At 48.1% G+C, this 18,344-nt stretch overlaps 1 protein-coding gene across 5 annotated transcripts in view; it reads left to right on the forward strand.

Annotated features, from left to right (window-relative positions):
- Window positions 1–18,344, forward strand: part of SIN3A (SIN3 transcription regulator family member A) — an 802,206-nt gene that overhangs the window by 631,758 nt on the left and 152,104 nt on the right. For all 5 annotated transcript variants that reach the window (XM_086959309.1, XM_086959306.1, XM_086959307.1 and 2 more), the window contains one exon: window positions 11,141–11,314. In XM_086959309.1, the coding sequence (XP_086815435.1) occupies window positions 11,141–11,314 (174 nt within the window). The remainder of the gene's footprint in view (window positions 1–11,140; window positions 11,315–18,344) is intronic.

The following is an 18,344-nucleotide window of genomic DNA, read 5'->3' on the forward strand; positions in this document are numbered from 1 at the left end:
ATCAGGATTCAAGCAAGCCGGGCCGAAGAGGCTGAAATGCCAGAAACCGGTCCCCGGTAGCTTGTCTCCTTTCTGGTAAAGAATTGGCTTTGTAGTTTAGTCTGCCCTGTTCCCATGATGCACTGGGCCAGGGACAGACTGATTTGCATATAGCCAGGTTCTGAGCTGGGATGGGGCAGTGAGATAAATAACGGTGATGGATCAAGCCCTGATCTTTGGACTGGGTAAGAGTGGTCTGCTCAATTCAGACACTCTGTTCATCACCACCCCCTTTTGTAAATCGATTTTGGCCACTATAGGTGTGGCAGGGTATACTCAGACATGAGTCCCTTTCTCACTGCTCCATCAGGATTCAAGCAAGCCGGGCCGAAGAGGCTGAAATGCCAGAAACCGGTCCCCGGTAGCTTGTCTCCTTTCTGGTAAAGAATTGGCTTTGTAGTTTAGTCTGCCCTGTTCCCATGATGCACTGGGCCAGGGACAGACTGATTTGCATATAGCCAGGTTCTGAGCTGGGATGGGGCAGTGAGATAAATAACGGTGATGGATCAAGCCCTGATCTTTGGACTGGGTAAGAGTGGTCTGCTCAATTCAGACACTCTGTTCATCACCACCCCCTTTTGTAAATCGATTTTGGCCACTATAGGTGTGGCAGGGTATACTCAGACATGAGTCCCTTTCTCACTGCTCCATCAGGATTCAAGCAAGCCGGGCCGAAGAGGCTGAAATGCCAGAAACCGGTCCCCGGTAGCTTGTCTCCTTTCTGGTAAAGAATTGGCTTTGTAGTTTAGTCTGCCCTGTTCCCATGATGCACTGGGCCAGGGACAGACTGATTTGCATATAGCCAGGTTCTGAGCTGGGATGGGGCAGTGAGATAAATAACGGTGATGGATCAAGCCCTGATCTTTGGACTGGGTAAGAGTGGTCTGCTCAATTCAGACACTCTGTTCATCACCACCCCCTTTTGTAAATCAGTCCCAAAGAGCTGCAGGTGCGGATCGGCGGTCCGTACGGGCCGTGGAGCCGGGGGCCGGGGCGGTGCCTCCTGGTGGCGAGTTACAGCTGCCCCCCACGTGGCTTGAATACCGGGTGGATTGCTGCGGAAGGCTGGCGGCCCACTGGAGAGCCTCTGCTATACCTAGAGGCGTCCGGCCTGTTTTCGTTGCTGGGGTGTACGCCTGCCCCTGGGATTGATACTCTCTCCATCAGCCAGGACAAGATTCATCACGATGACCCGCGGCAGGGGTGGCAGTGGCAATGCCAAGCAGGGCACCTTGGACAAATTTACTGGTGCGGGGGCTGCTGCCGGGTCCGCGGGCTCGCAGAGCCAACAGCCTGATAATGCGGTACTCATGGCGGCCATCACTCAGTCCCGAGACCTGCTGGACGCCAAGATAGGGGCGGTCGGATCCAACGTTACCCTGCTACGGCAAGACTTACGGAATGCTGAGGAGCACATCACTGAAGCGGAGACTCTCGTGTCAGAAGTGGAAGATGTCAAGATTCTGAAGAAGAAAGTGGCGGCCATGAAAAAGGTACAAAAGGGTCTGGCCCTGCGGGTCGAGGATGCAGAGGGGCGCGCCAGGCGGAACAACCTACGCTTTGTGGGATTTCCGGAGGGATGCGAGGGGACACCATGGAGGCTTCCTGACCCGGTGGCTGGAGGGATGGCTCCCGCCCTACGTACTCTCCCGTTGCTTTGTCATTGAGCGGGCCCACCGCGCCCTCATGCAGAAGCCCCCTGTCGGTGCTCGCCCAAGACCAATTATAGCTAAGTTTCTTAACTATATGGATCGGGACACCGTCCTGCAGCAGGCCAAGGCTCAGCCTTCCCTCACCCACGACAACGCATCTATACTTATTTTTCTGGACTACACATGCATGGTGCAGCAGCATCGACAGTCCTTCCTGGCGGTCAAAGCGTGCCTTCAAGACCTTAAACTTCAGTACGCGCTGCTGTACCCCGCCAGGCTGAGGGTCATTTATCGGTCCAGCACGCTATTCTTTGATTCCCCGGAAGAGGTATTTAAATGGACCGATGAAACTGTACAAATATGCCCCCATACACCACCGAGCATGGACTCTGAATCCTCTTCCAGCGAAGCGGCCCGTGGGGGCCCCCGGGGCCAGAGAATTGGCAATAGGAGGTCTCGCTCCAGGCGTCGATCCAGGTCCGGCTCTGTACTCCGACAGCAGGGCGCGTCGCCGGAGAAGCAGCAGCTAGAAAAGTGACGTTGTAACATTACTTTCTAGGCGTTCTGTTGGGCCTGTTTGATTTAGGCTGGGTCCCGCTCACGTAGTCGTGGACTGGGTGAGCGGTGGGCTTTTTCCCCCCCCAAAGTTATGGGTGTTTTTTTGGGGGATCCATTGGAGGGGACGGTGTTTTCTCCCGCGTTGGGGACTGGACCTTGCTCTGACCGAGACAGGTACTTCCATCTTTGAGATGTATGGGGTGGGGGGGGGGGGGGGGGGGGGGGGGATTCGAGGGTTTGTTTGATTGTGTATGGAATCTCTATGTATATCACAATTCAGGTGCGTTGAGCCGAGGAGGCACTGGTGAGTGTCACGGGTACACTTCCGCATGTCTGTCACTGGGGGTGGAGGGGGGCTAGCCCCGGGTTCCCTTCGCGTAGTCACTTGGAATGTGCGTGGGGCGCTAGACAAAGTGAAAAGGGGGGCCATTCTGCAATTTGCCAAACGAGCTGGGGCTGATATAATATTGCTTCAGAAAACACACTTACTTGGTACAAAGGCTCTGTGTTTGCAACAATATGGATTTAATCAGGTTTATCACTCTGGGTTCACAAGAGGCTCCCGGGGTGCTGCAATTTAAATACATCGCACGGTCTCTTACACACACGAGAAGATATGGTCTGATACCCAAGGTACATATGTAGTTATACAGGGCACAATTGGGGGGACCGGCTGATGATTAGCAGTGTGTATGCGCCGCCGCCACTACAGTGGTCTTTGGTCGAGCGACTATTGGCGCTGTGGGGATCCATGCCACATGTTATATCCATAGTGGGTGGGGATTGGAACGACGTAATGGAGCCCGGGCTCGATAGATGGAGGAGCGGGGGGATTCCCTTGGAGGGGGGACCTTATACTAAACGGAGATCCATGGTGATGGGGCTTGATTGGGTAGATGTGCGGCGCCATCTACATGGACCCCGTAAGGAATACACCTATTTTTCGGTAGTACATTAGTCCTTCTCTAGGTTGGACTATATCTTTGTTCCCAGGGGCCTTACACACAGGATATTGTCAACGGATATACTACCTAAGGCCCTGTCTGATCATTCACCGGTTGCGCTCACGTTTCAACTAGGCCCAGGGCAGCAGCTGTTTCGGTGGCGTATGTAGGGACGGTGCCTTCAAGGTGAGGAGTATAGGGAACATTTGACCAAAGCCATAGCAGAATATTTCGTGACCGAGGGGTCCGTGGACTCTCCCGCGGTCCTATGGGAGGCCCTGAAACAGACGTTGCGGGGTGTTGACATCTCCTGGTGCGCTGCGGCAAAGAGGGGAGCGGTGGAGAGACCTGGTACGTAGGGAGGCAGGCATGGAGGCGTTAGAGCGCTGGGGCCGGGAAGCCGGTGGAGGCTCGGCGAGGAGACAGTTCATATTAGCCCAGCAGCAATATTTAGCAATTCTAATGGACGAGGCACGTCAGGCCTGGCTGGCTACACGCAGTCGAGTATATCAATGGGGCGATAAATCTAGTAGGATGCTTCACCGCCTGTGCCAGGGCTCCCTGCATGCCCAGCCGTTGTCTCTGGTCCTTGATCTGGAAGGGAAGCCTGTTGTTGAGCCTTCGGCTATCGCTGCAAGTTTCGCGGCATATTATGAGGTTTTGTATGCACCCCAGGAGTGTCTCCCGGTAGAGACCGTTCAAAAGTTTATAGACTATCTTCCCGCCCAGGCGGTATCGGACGAGGTGCGGGAGGGGTTAGATCGACCCCTGTCTGATGAACTGATGACAGCCTTGGGGGAGCTGCGCCCAGGGAAGGCACCGGGTCCTAATGGCTTCCCGAGCAATTTTTTTTTAACTCTTTTCAGTACAGATCGGCCCACACCTTAAACCGGTAATCGATGAGGGACGGGAGAGTGGTTCGCTCCCTCCGGATTGGAAGCACGCAGAAGTTGTGATATTTCTTAAACCGGGGAGGCCTCCAGAGCGCCATGAGTCCTATCACCCTATCTCTCTTCTCAATATTGAGGCCAAGGTGCTGGCTAGGGCATTGGCTAATAGACTAAGATCCAGATCAGGCAGGATTCATGCCGCAGAGGGCCACCCGTCATAATATTCTAGTTCAAGAATTTATATAGCGCACTACTCACCCAGAGGGTCTCAAGGCGCTTTGGGGATGGGGTTCATTATTTATCGAATAGCCCGGTTTTAAGTTCTTTTCTGAAGGAGATGTGGTTCTGTGTAAGGCGGAGGTGGGTGGGGAGTGAGTTCCAGGTCTTGGCCGCTAAGTAGGAGAAGGATCTACCTCCCATGGTGGGTCTTTGGATGCGCGGAATTGCGGCGAGGCCTTGATCGGAGGATCTTAATTGGCGGGTGGGTGTGTAGAAGGATAGTCGAGTGTTGAGGCATTCGGGCCCTAGCTTGTAGAGGGCCTTGTGTGCGTGGGTGGGGAGACGGAATGTTATTCTCTTGTTGACGGGGAGCCAGTGGAGGTCTTTCAGGTGGCCGGTAATGTGATTTTGGTGAGGGATGTCCAAAATGAGTCTCGCTGATGCGTTTTGGATACGTTTTTTCAGTAATTTGGCTGTAGAGGGTGTTTCCGTAGTCCAGTCGACTCGTGACTAGTGCGTGGGTGACAGTTTTTCTTGTCTCGGAGGGGATCCAACGGAAGATTTTTTTGAGCATACGAAGTACGTTGAAGCATGAGGATGAGACGGCGTTGACTTGTTTGGTCATCGAGTGTGAGGAATCTAGGATGAAGCGCAGGTTGCGTGTGTGATCTGTGGGTGTGGGTGCTGTGCCCAGAGCCGAAGGCCACCATGAGTCGTCCCAGGCAGAGGGGGATGATCCTAGGATGAGCACCTCCGTTTTGTCTGAGTTAAGTTTTAGGCGGCTGGTTTTCATCCATTCGGCAACTTCTTTCATACCTTCGTGAAGATTGGTTTTGGCGGAGTTAGGGTCTTTGGTGAGGGAAAGGATCAGTTGGGTGTCGTCAGCGTAGGAGATGATGTTAAGGTTGTGTTGACGCGCAATGGATGCGAGTGGACTCATGTAAACGTTGAAGAGGGTGGGACTGAGTGATGATCCTTGTGGCACACTGCAAATGACTTCGGTAGCCTCTGATTTGAATGGGGGAAGTCGTACTCTCCAGTCCAACGCTTTTCCTTGTATTCCGATATTGTTGAGGCGTTGTATGAGGGTGCTATGACAGACTGTGTCGAAGGCGGCGGAGAGGTCGAGTAGAATGAGGGCCACTGTTTCTCCGTTGTCCAGTAGTGTTCGGATGTCATCTGTGGCTGCGATGAGGGCGGTTTCGGTGCTGTGTTTGGCTCGAAAGCCGTTCTGTGAGGGATCGAGGGAGTTGTTGGCTTCGAGGAAGGCGGCGAGTTGGCTATTGACGGCTTTCTCAATGACTTTGGCCGGGAATGGGAGGAGGGATATGGGGCGGTAGTTTTTGAGTTCAGAGGGGTCTGCTGTGGGTTTCTTCAGGAGAGCGCTGACTTCGGCATGTTTCCAGCTTTCTGGGAAGGTAGCAGAGTTGAAGGAACAGTTGATAACATCACGGAGGTGGGGTGCGATAATGGAGTCTGCTTTGTTGAAGATGTGGTGGGGACATGGGTCGGTTGGCGAGCCAGAGTGGATGGAATTCATAAGGCGGATGGTGTCTTCGGTGGTGATTGGTTTCCAGGCGTTGAGATTGTTGGAGGGCGGTATAGGTTTAGAGGGGGGTGGGTAGGATTGTTTGTTGGTATTGTTTTCGAAGCTGTTAATATTAGACGAGCGCGTGTTGCAATAACGGCCTGGAGGCGGCTCGAAGAGCCAGCGGCTCTGCTCCTGGCGGATATGGATAGGGCGTTTAATTCCCTGAGCTGGGCGTATTTGTTTGCATTATTGGGCCGTATTAATTTGGGCCCACGTCTCTTAGCCTACCTGCGGCTGCTTTATAAAGAACTTACGGCGTCAGTTCGGGTAGGGAGGGGAGCGATATCTCGCTCCTTAAAGATCCAGCGGGGCACACGTCAGGGGTGCCCCCTCTTCCCCTATTTATTTGCGCTTGCTATGGAGCCGCTGGCGGCGTGGGTGCGTATTGATGCTTATCTTAAGGGCTTTGGGTGGGCCCCTGGTGTCGTTGATAAAATAGCGCTTTATGCCGATGTCTTTTTCTTCTTTAGGGATATTGATAGATCAGGCCCACGTCTGTTGCGAATCTTAGAGATATTTGGCGAGACTTCAGGATTGTATATAAACCCGGGCAAATCCACGCTATGGGTTCTAGATCAATTCAGGGGGGTGGATTGGGCCTCCGCTCTCCAACTCGCTCAGGGAGGGATGAAATACCTGCCTCCCCGATTGTCTCTAGAGAGCGGAACTTAGCCCTGGTGTGGGACCGCACTCGAGTGGTCTGAGATGCCTCTTACCATCTACGGTAGATCAGCTATTTTTAAGGTGGCGGCGCTCCCCGTCTACTTTATCAACTTCAGAATCACCCCTATTTAATCCCACAGCGGTGGTTTCAGCAGGTAAACTCTGCTCTAGGTGGGTTTCTGTGTGAGGGGGGTGGCGGTTCGGGTAGCTCTACGTACATGCTTCCTTTCTACATACACAGGGGGGGCTTGCGACGTCGGATGTCCTCTCCTATTATCAGGCGGCACATCTTTTGGTGCTTAATGTATGGTGGTACGGAAATAGGGGGGATCCGGCATACGCGGTGGAGAGGCATTTGATGGGCAGCAGGTCTATACACACGCTGCTCCGCGCCGCTGCGTCAAGGCCTCCTTTCAGCCACACGAGTGGTATTTCATGTCTGGCGAAAAACCCTGCACAGGATGGGGTGGTGGAATGTTTTGACTCGTGAAACGCCTTTGTGGAGTAATGGGCGGCTGCCTCACCTGGGGGCGCTGAGAGGCTTTCAGGACTGGGACTCCATAGGGAGCTCGTCCCAGGGTGACGTAATGACCGGTCTGACACTTAAATCCTTCCAGGAACTCCGTGATGAATATGGAATGCCGTGGTCTCAATTCTTTCAATATCTGCAATTCAGGCACGCATTGTCGCTCCACTTGGTAGGGCTGGAGTCTCTTCCTGAGTTTAGTCCCATAGAGGCAAAGGTGTTTATGGGTGAGTTGCCGGACCGGAAGATTTCACGCATATACCAGACATTAGTACATCATTGCTCGACTGATTTGCAGCGTCTACGGACAGCATGGGTGGGGGATGTGGGAGACCTTGAGGAAGAAGACTGGGCGGACGCACTGGAAAGTCCTCAAGGGGCTTTGATTTCCACATGCCTGAGATTAGTGCAATTTAAATACCTTCATCTGGTATATTTCACCAGAGTGCGACTGTGGAGGGCGGGGATGATAGGCTCCCTTGAATGTCTCTGATGTGGGACGCATGAAGGCACACTCTTACACACAGTCTGGGACTATCTTGTGTTACACAGATTTTGGAGGGGGGTATTCTCCTGTTTGTCGGAGGTGTTGGCCTGGGAGCTTCCGTACTCTTCGAAGCTGGCACTATTGCATGTATTGGAGGGTGTATAAGCGCCACCTGCTACTGTTAGGCCTCACTCTGGCGAAGAGGGACATAGACAGGGCTTGGAAGGCGACACGGGCTCCACCACTGGCTGCCTGGCGGTCTGGGATGGACTTCTGCATGGAACTTGAACTACCAATATTTCTAGCTAGAGGGTGCCCCCGCAAACATTTTAAAATTTGGAAGAGATGGGCGGACTATAGGGGATTGGAACTTGGCCCGCCGACAGATGATGCATCCGAGGTACTTGTTTGACACGGAATGTTGACAGTGATTGTAGGGTGAGGGCCCGACTCAGTGCACGGTAATTGGACATGTGATTATTGAATTGAGATGGCATATACGCAATCGGGGGGTGGGAGGGTTGGGGTTATGTGTTGATGTAAAAGTCTACAGCTTTATTGTAACTTCACTGATGTATGCTGCAGTCTCCGGGGTGCGGAGCTATGCGTTATATGTGACCTGTGACAAATAAAATCTGTTTTAAAAAAAATTTAACTTAGATTTAAGCCTGGTTGCTTTGTGTCATGTAGCAGGGATTGAGCACAGGTTTATTTTTTAATTCATGTGACCTCTAGCGGATGGTTGCCTTATCCTTTGAGATGGACTCGTGTCCAGCCCAAATAATAAACATTCCTACAGAAATTCTCTAATCAACTGGCACGGCCACTAACAGGGGGTATATGAACTGATGCAGCACCTCCACGATAAGTGTAAGAAAAAGGTGAAGGGGTCATACAAGAAGGCAAAACAATAGCCAACACCTTCCTCAAATCTGTCTTTGACACTGCAGAAATCTCACACACATAAAAGTGCACAGGTACCACACTCGGGGGACAGCATGGCTCAGATTATTTGGAGTTTAAGCTCGAAGTGCCAGCCTCTATGATTAACTTACCCTTCACAGGGAGAACTTGTTAGGGTCAGCTGGGACAAAACACTTCTACATATGAAGAAAGGTGAAAGGAAACAACATGATCAGGCCCATAGGTGCCTCGCAATTCAGGGGTTCCTTTTAAAAGAGGTACACATGGCAGAACATCTTTCCACATTGCCTGACCACAGGTACAGATATAAACAACACAAGCCACCATGGCCCGTGGATCTGCCATATCATGGCAGTATCAACAATACCAGTGAGGGCAAGTCAGACCCCCAGGGGACATTAACCTACAAATGACTGTTTAAGACAGGACCCCTGAACAAATAACACCCATAGGGGGCAACATTATACAATTCCTCTAGGAAATCAGTACTAAACGTAATACAGTATGGATATTCCACAGAATTGGAACACAAGCCACCAAATGTAAAGAAAATGTTTTACATAGGGAAAAAACGTTAAGGGCATCATGAGTTAAAGGAACTGCTACAGAAGCAACCCATAGATTATGTATGACTGTGAAGCGTGACAAGGGGCAAATTCCTTGTATATCCTGGTCCGAAAACCGTATCAAACCCTCAGGCAAACAAATGCATAAAAACACAAAAGTTTAAAATGACCTCACTCAAGGAGGCCATACCCATGCTAGAAGGCGACTGCATGGCTATTTTAGATCTGAATGAAGCCTGTTTTCACGTACTAATGAACAACCATTGCAAGGAATATCTCCGGTTTATGGTAAGCAACTCATATTACCAGTTTAAAGTGCTGCCCTTTGGTATAAAGTAAACAACAAGGGTATTCACCAAGTGCCTCATGATGGTGGCAGCTCACTTCAGAAATCAGGGGGCAATATGCCCACCATTCATATGTTGTGTTTTACCCGGAATTTGGGAAATCATCCCCACACCAGAGAAAAGGTTTTCTAGAGGCGACCTTCAACTCCAAAAAGGGGAAAGGCTTCCTTTTATAGAAAAGAATCACTGCACTAACAGAACAAGCTCTCCTCGACCAGAAGGGACAATTGCAGTAAAAACAGTGATGAAACTACTGTGTGTGATGGCCTCTTGCATAACATTTATCTAATTCGCTATGTTCCACATAAGACCAATTCAGGAAGGGTTATTAATGACAGACTACGAAATAATGGGGAGAATCTAGTGCTAGTTACAGGAAGAGTTCATAGGAAAATGCTATAGTGTAATGTTCAAAACGTGTCAAAGGGAAAGATATTCAACTAGCCGCCCCATTCTGTAACTACTACCACAGATTATCCCCGCACAGGCTGGATAGTGCATTTCAGAACCCCTTTTACAGGGCCGAGAGGCACACAGGCTACTGGGCCCAACCATGGTGGTTGAATTCATCTACTCCCAAGGTCCCGGGGCCTGACTTACTATGGATCCTGAGCAACTGGGCCAAGTACCGCTTCTTCAATTGACTTTTAGGATAGCATGATCCAGGTAGTGCAAGGATCCCCTGGCATGGGTGGAAGTGGCAAAGATACTGATAAGTGCTCAGAGGATCACAACTAAACATGAGCGCAACAATAAATCATTATCCAGCCATATACTCACTTTTAGGGAGACATATTATATTTCTTCCGCTATCCACACACCGGAAAAATAAGACATTCACAAACAGTTACACCCTCCCTTCTGAGTTCGGGGCTCCAGTGGTTCTTTGTAGGTTCAGTTTTCCACTCCCTCTTAACTATAGTGAATGTGGTTATTCCCCATTCACAATTGGTAACATCCAGGGCATGCCCTACTAGTAGTGTAAGTCCCAAAAGTCCGTTTTGACTCTAATGTACAGTTAAGAGTTTTCCTTTGCTAACTTAGCATCAAGTTCCCCTGGGCCAGCAGCCCCAAAACCAGTCTCACCCACTCTGGCAGAAATGAAGCTGCTGGAGTTCCCGAGGGCGCCCCTCCGGTGGGTGCTAGCTGCAGCTGAGTTAGCCGCACGCAGCCTAAGCTGCTGCACTCAACAGGTTCAGAGCCTCTCACCCACTGTCTGGCTCCTGAAGCAACCAAGGGCTATCTGATTAGAAGTGGTGCTTTGACTTGGTAGTATTTGGCACAAGGAAGAATAAGGAGGCCACCAGTTCTCACAAGACTTATTAACTTAGTGGCTATCTTTTTTTATAATCAAATTTTTATTGTTTTTAAAACAATTCAGCCGATAGACGGAAATAATTGGTTTGAATCCATTCGTAAAAGCAATGTATCCCCCAATCAAGAAAACACTGACACTGACAACTTAGTGGCTATCTTGAGAAGTCCTTCCCGTCATTCTCCCTATTCAAAAGGATTAATAGGACTTAAATAGCCCACTTACTTTCTCCAACTTATGCTTAATATTAGTTGGTTTGATTGTGCTCATTAAAATATTTACAATACCAATTTTGGTAACTGCACATATGTGGGAGATATTGTAATGTTTATACATTTAATGTAAAATCCTTGTTAGGAGATACGCTTTTCCTTCTCCTTAACTTTTCAATTATGCTAATCAACCATTCTGTTTCCTAGCTTCAGCATATAGTGAGCGATGAGATCTGTGTACAAGTGACGGAACTTTATTTGTCAGAGAGCAGTTGTGGAGCAACTGGGGGTCTTCTAGGCACGCAGTCATCCCGCACCCTTGCTGAAGCCAACTTCCAGCGGAAAGCGGAGCAACTTATGGCTGATGAGAACTGCTTCAAGGTATGTAGCAATGTTGAAAATGTGAAGAAACGAATGCAGTGATCCTTAGAAGACCAGGGCTTCTGCATTATACAGATTCCATCCTTGCTATCAAGGATGAAACAGTATGTCCTCTAATTGTCAGACTAAGTTATTGTGAAAACCTCTGCCTTCACTCTTAACATCCGAAAGAGAGGGTGCAAAACATTAATTTTATCGATAAAGGCTCAAGACGCACATTTCAGAGTGATACACCCTACTCTCAGGATGGCAAAGGTATCCCAATATGGGACAGAAAGATTCAGTAATCCATAAAGGCCAGGCAGGCACAGGGATAAAATGAGACAGTAAGGGCATTGGTTCACCTGGACTCTTTTTGAATAGGCCGACAAATGAGCAGACTAGACAGCCATGGGAATTTGAACGGTCAAACAGGTTTAAGTTAGTTATTAGGAATATTAATTTAGTTCTATTAGTTTATGCCGGAGAATGCACGTCTTGTATTTTTTTTTTTTTTTTTTTTTTTTACAGTATTGTCTGTTCTACAACATGGGTTATTAATAAATACAATAAACAGCATGTTTTGTGTCTTTGATTTGAACTTCTCCCTCCGGGCAGCAGTGGACATGGCAGCACTGGGAACTTAAGTTTACCATTCTAACTCCAGTTCTAGGATAGTCAATGAAGTTACACAGTTCCTAAATATTTTCGTAAAGGTTTGAAAAGTGGTTTGCATTATGAAAAAGGCTGCCCTTGGGGAACAGCTCAAGGCAGAACATTTGAAATACCTACCAAAGATTGGGTCACTCCGCCTATGTATGGAAATCTGGTGGTTTTGGTTTCTCTAATTTACCCATTATTCACAGAAACATTTGTTTCTTTTTGGCTGATACTCGCATGCGATTTCCAATGGATATGTGATCTCTAATGCAGTTAGATTTCATACTTTTGGGGTTCTCAGTACTGATCTTTATTCTTCAAGGGGAAGGATGTCTCATCTTTATAGAGCCTGGCTCTTCAAAGTTCAGGATCAAGTATTAACTCCCTAGGTGAAACTGTTTTCTTTGCCTTATGCCTCGTTATAGCTTCTTAGTATGTACTATGTTTTGTGTGACCACCCCAACATGAGAAGGTATTACTCAAGGGCATTCCAATGATTATCTTTTTTACCCTTTGCTTGCCTCTTTGTGCATGATTCAGCTGTAATATTCTGCAGTTCAGTTTTCTGTGCACAGTTGCTCTTTGGTGGTTCATTATTACACTTCCAGAACCGAATTGGTTTCTGAGCCATGAGTGCCTTTTTGCTGCTTCAGGATGAATTGCTTCTTTTTTTCTAGAAAGAAATGTTTGAGGCATATGAGCTGCAGATTGTATTCCTTAGCATTAGACCGCCACTTGGTGTTGCGCTCGGATGATTGCAGGTTGTTGTTGTCTTGGAAGAAGTCTTTGTAGTCATGAGATAGGAGACTCCTCCCTTGGACAACAGTGCGCATGGGCATCGACTCCATCCTTAGATTGTTTTTTCCGCCACTGGTTTTCGGATGAGTTACTCCGCTCCGGCCAGAAACAAATTTTTCAGCAACTTCAAAGCGCTGAACTTCCAAAAACTTCAACAAACTACCTTTGACATCGAAGATAAGGCTTTTCGACGACCTAACTACATTCCGTTCATCGAAGCAGGCCATTAGGCCTATCAATGCCGTGTGGCCTACACCACATGGAAAGAACTCCGTTCAAGAAATGCCCAAAATGCCAGGCAAAATTCCCACATAGCAATCACCACGAAGTCTGTAACCTCTGCCTATCGCCGGAACACGACGAGTCGACCTGCACAGCCTGTGCGTCCTTCCGATCGAAGAAAACCATCCGGGATCGGAGGGCCCATCGACACGAGATGAGGAGATCAACCCCAGCACCGGAGGATGTCTTCGACGAAGAGGTTCCCCTCGTTCCCGAAAAAGACTCTCCTGATCTCCAGATCGTATCAGAGGCAGATGACTCCATTCCATCGGGTCAGCGCGTGAGTACTACTGCCCCTGCACCACATACTCCGCCCAAACCGATGGCAAAGGTCAGCACTCCGCCCAAAGGGCCCAGTCGAGACCGAAAATCCACTTCGACAGCCCTGCCTTCGAGCCCGGCTCTGAAGAAACTAACAAAGCCTTCTAGTGCCTCGACACCGAGTAAACCTCTCCCGTCTGCACCGAAACATAAAGACACCTCGGCGCCGAAGCCAAAAGACCCTTCGGTACCTAAGCCAAGAATCGTACAGGCACCGAAAGATAAAGACGTACCGGTACCGAAACTGAAAGAAGCACCGGCTCAGAAGCCGTCCACTTCTACATCTTCGGTGCCGAAGACAAAGAAGCCTGATTCTGAGGTGCCCAAAGCCTCGAAGATGCCTACAAAGCCGAAAACAACACCTTCGGCACCGAAAACTTTGCCACGGGACGTTACAGCACCTCCCAATGCTAAAGAAAACCACAACCTCCACCGGAGCCAAAAGAATCGAAGCACAGGAAGGTTGTAGAAGAGGAGGAACTTTTTACACCAGATCCTCAACAAAAGAAGATCTATATAGACCCAAAGACAGGTCATGTGGGCACTACAACTCACAAGAAGAGACCAGCAGATGCACCACCCACTCATGTGGTGCCTGCCAAGAAGAAGGGCTGTGCAACATCTCCTATGCACCCTTCCTCTCCTATACCTCACATATCACCTCGTATATCTCCTGCACATTCTCCATTATCATTACATTCCTCACAGCAAAATGATGATAAATATAACTTAGAGGGAGGGGAGGATGAGGAAGAGCCTAGCTCATACCACATAGATGAGGGTATTTGGGAGTATTCAAACCCAACAGAGGTACCCATATATGATTTTCCAAATCCACAGAATATGCCTGACGTTCCAGAACCGCATTCACACCCATCAAAGCCTTCCCCTCCAGAAGACCCAATTAGTTTTAGTCATCTGTTAAACAGGGCTGCTGTTTACCATGGAGTGTCTATGCATTCTGACGATATTGAAGAGGATTTTCTCTTCGACACCTTTAAGCACTCTCAGAGGACTGCTCAAATTCTTCCATTGATTAAGGGAGTAATCAAGCATGCTCCAGAAGTATTTAAAGATCCTGTACGCACAAGAATTTTAAATCCTAGAATTGAAAATAAATATAGGCCAGCACCTACAGACCCAGTCTATATTAAAGGACACCTTCCACTAGATTCATTAGTGGTGTCCAATGCTAGGAAAAGGGCCAATTCTCAAACATCAGGAGAAGCGCCCCCACCTGATAAAGAATCAAAGCTAATTGATGCATCAGGGAAAAGAGTAGCTGCACAAGCAGCAAACATGTGGTGTATAGCAAATACACATGCCCTCCTCTCTCGTTATGATAGGGCTCATTAAGATCAACTAGAAAAACTACTTCGACATCTACCAGATCAGTACAAAGATCAAGCAACTGACCTTATACAAGAAGGCAAGCTAATATCTAATGCCTCAATAAAAATGTGCACTAGATGCCGCTGACACAGCATCTAGAGCCATAAACACCAGTGTCATACTTAGGAGACCTGTGTGGCTACGCATTTCAGGGTTTAAACAAGAGGTGCAAACTGCCATTTTAAACCAGCCTTTCAATCAAAACCAATTATTTGGTCCTGAAGTAGACAACATGCTAGAAAAGAGGAAAAAAGACACTGACATAGCTAAGTCTATGGGAGCTTTACAGTCTACACCAAATAGAGGCTCCTTTCGTCGCTCCTCCTACAGAGGAGGTTCAAAGCAGACTGGATCAGACACTACATCTTTTAAGTCACAAACCTCCTCCAATAAAGGATACTTTAGAGGAGGATATAGAGGAAACAATAACAAAGGAAGAGGTCGCGGTAACATTAACAATCGATCCTCTTCCACCACCAACAATGACTTCCCTCTGCTCCCCCCACAGCATACCACTCCTGTAGGGCGCAGATTAACAAAGTTCCTGCCTGTCTGGAACTCCATTACAACAGATAAGTGGGTAAGACAGATTATCCAACATGGCTACTGCCTAGAACTTACAGCAACCCCTCCAAACATACCTCCGAGACAGCGTGCAATGTCTACAGACCATCTAACTCTGCTTCGACAAGAAGTGTGATCACTTCTACAGATGGGTGCTATTCAAATAGTTCCTTTAGGAGAACAGGGAATAGGGGTTTACTCGCTGTATTTTCTAATTCCTAAAAAAGACGGGACACTGAGACCAATACTCGACCTCAGGCCCCTCAATCACTACATACAATCAGATCATTTCCATATGATCACTTTACAACAGGTGCTTCCACTACTACAACAGGCCGACTACCTTACAACACTAGATCTAAAGGATGCCTACTTCCATATCCCCATACATACTGCTCACAGAAAGTATCTAAGGTTTGTACTAGAAGGAAGACATTATCAATTCAAAGTCCTTCCATTTGGGGTAACCATTGCACCAGGAGTATTCACAAAGTGCCTAGCAGTGGTAGCAGCACATCTCAGAAGACAACAGATACATGTCTTCCCTTACATAGATGACTGGCTAATAAAAGCAAAATCGTTTAATCAGTGTGTCCAGCACACACAGCAAACGATTCAAACAATGCACGACTTAGGATTCACAATAAACTACACCAAGTCGCACATACAGCCTTCGCATGTACATCAGTATCTAGGAGCTACACTAAATACGTCTACAGCTCTACCAAATCCCAGCACAGCCAGGATACAGAGCATTCAAGCCTTAGTCACCAAGTTTCAACACCAGCAGTTTCTACAAGCCAGGATGTTCATGAGACTAATAGGCATGATGGCATCTTGCATCTTCAAAGTACCACACGCAAAACTGCAGATGCGTCCCCTACAAGAGTGCTTAGCACAACAGTGGAAACAAGGTCAACTAAAAGACCTGGTGTTGGTGGACAGCCGCACATATCGCTCTCTGCAATGGTGGAACACCAAAAACCTGACAACGGGGCGGCCGTTCCCAGAGCCTGTTCCACAAGTAGTGCTTACAACAGACTCATCCCTCACAGGGTGGGGAGCCCATCTCTTACATCACACAACTCAAGGACAATGGACCATTCAACAGAAAATGTTTCATATCAACCACCTAGAGCTGCTAGCAATATTCCTAGCACTCAAGACTTTTCAACTTCAAGTACAAAACGAAGCTGTCTTAATCCGGACGGACAATAGGACAGCCATGTACTATATATAAAAACAGGGGGGACACACTCTCTGCAACTGTCCCAACTTGCACAGAACATTTGGAGATGGGCCATTCTTCAAAACATACATCTGCTAGCGGAGCAACTTCCAGGAGTCCACAATCTGATAGCAGATCGGTTAAGTCGGCAGACACAACAAATTCACGAATGGGAACTACATCCACAAGTTCTTTAGCCATTCATCCAGAGGTGGGTGCATCCACACATAGATCTGTTTTCCACCCACAAAAACGCAAAATGCCCAGCCTTCGCCGCCAGGTCCCACACCCACAGTCCGAAGGCAATGCGATATGGATGAACTGGTCAGGCAGATTTGCGTACGCTTTTCCGCCTCTCCCACTCATTCCATTAGTAGTGCGCAAGCTCAGACAACAGTCTCTCACAATGATACTGGTAGCACCCACATGGGCACGCCAACCGTGGTTCACCACACTACTAAAATTGTCTCTAGCTCCGCATCATAAGCTGCGCCTCACACCATCCCTGCTAACACAGAACCATGGAGAAATCAGACCCCCAGATCCCAGCCAACTGAATTTGGCGATCTGGCTCCTGAAGTCTTAGAGTTTGGTTATCTAAACCTACCACCAGACTGTATGAATATCGTTAAAGAGGCAAGAAAACCCACTACTAGAGCGTGCTACGCAGCTAAATGGAAAAGATTCGCAATTTATTGCAAAAATAATCACATTGATCCACTGGATACTTCCATCCAAAATATCATCTGTTACCTTTTACATTTACAAAGGTCTAACATGGCATCTTCTTCCATACGCCTGCAGCAATTGCAGCATATCTACAAAACAGACAACACCTGTCTCTTTAGAGTACCAGCAATAAAAGCATTCATGGAGGGATTAATAAGAATAATCCCACCAAGGTTACCACCTTCCCCTGTGTGGAACCTAAATTTAGTACTCACAAGGCTCATGGGACCCCCGTTCGAGCCTTTACATAAATGTGAATTGCAATTTCTCCAAAGGTGGGATTGCGAGGTGGATTGTAAATTGTATACAAATATGCTATGCTAAAGCTAAACGTACACTAACAGTTCCTCCTAGAGCGCATTCTATTCGCAAACTAGGAGCCTCTATGGCTTTCTTAGGAAACATACCATTAGAGGACATATGCAAGGCAGTTACATGGTCTACACCACATACCTTCACTAAACACTATTGTGTTGATGTGCAAGCCAAGCAGCAAGCTGCAGTAGGCCAAGCTGTCCATAAAATTTTATTTCTAACAACTGCAACGGATACGGGTGACCACCGCTAAGGGGAGACACTGCTGCACAATCCATGCTAAGGTGTACAATCTGCAGCTCATATGCCTCGAACGGAAAATGCTACTTACCAGTATGCATCTGTTCTTGGCATGTAGAGCTGCAGAGTTGTACACGCCCTCCCGCCTCCCCGGGATTCTTATCCGTTCCAGTTTTCATCTTATTTCGATGCACAAGCATGGACATCCTTTTCTTACTATATCTCTACTAACTCCATCATTTCCCATCATGGCGAAAAACAAATCTAAGGATGGAGTCGATGCCCATGCGCACTGTGGGAGGAGTCACCTATCTCATGACTACAAAGACTTCTTCCAAGACAACAACAACCTGCAATCATCCGAGCCCAACACCAGGTGGCGGTTTAATGCTAAGGTGTACAACTCTGCAGCTCTACATGCCAATAACATGGTAAGAAGCATTTTCCTTTCTTTTCAAGCTTTGATTGAGTCTGAAGGTACTTATTGACAAAAGAAAAAGTAGTGTGGATTACAAACAACGG

Source organism: Lissotriton vulgaris, chromosome 2_2, assembly GCF_964263255.1.
Source record: "Lissotriton vulgaris chromosome 2_2, aLisVul1.2, whole genome shotgun sequence".
Lineage (NCBI taxonomy): Eukaryota > Metazoa > Chordata > Amphibia > Caudata > Salamandridae > Lissotriton > Lissotriton vulgaris.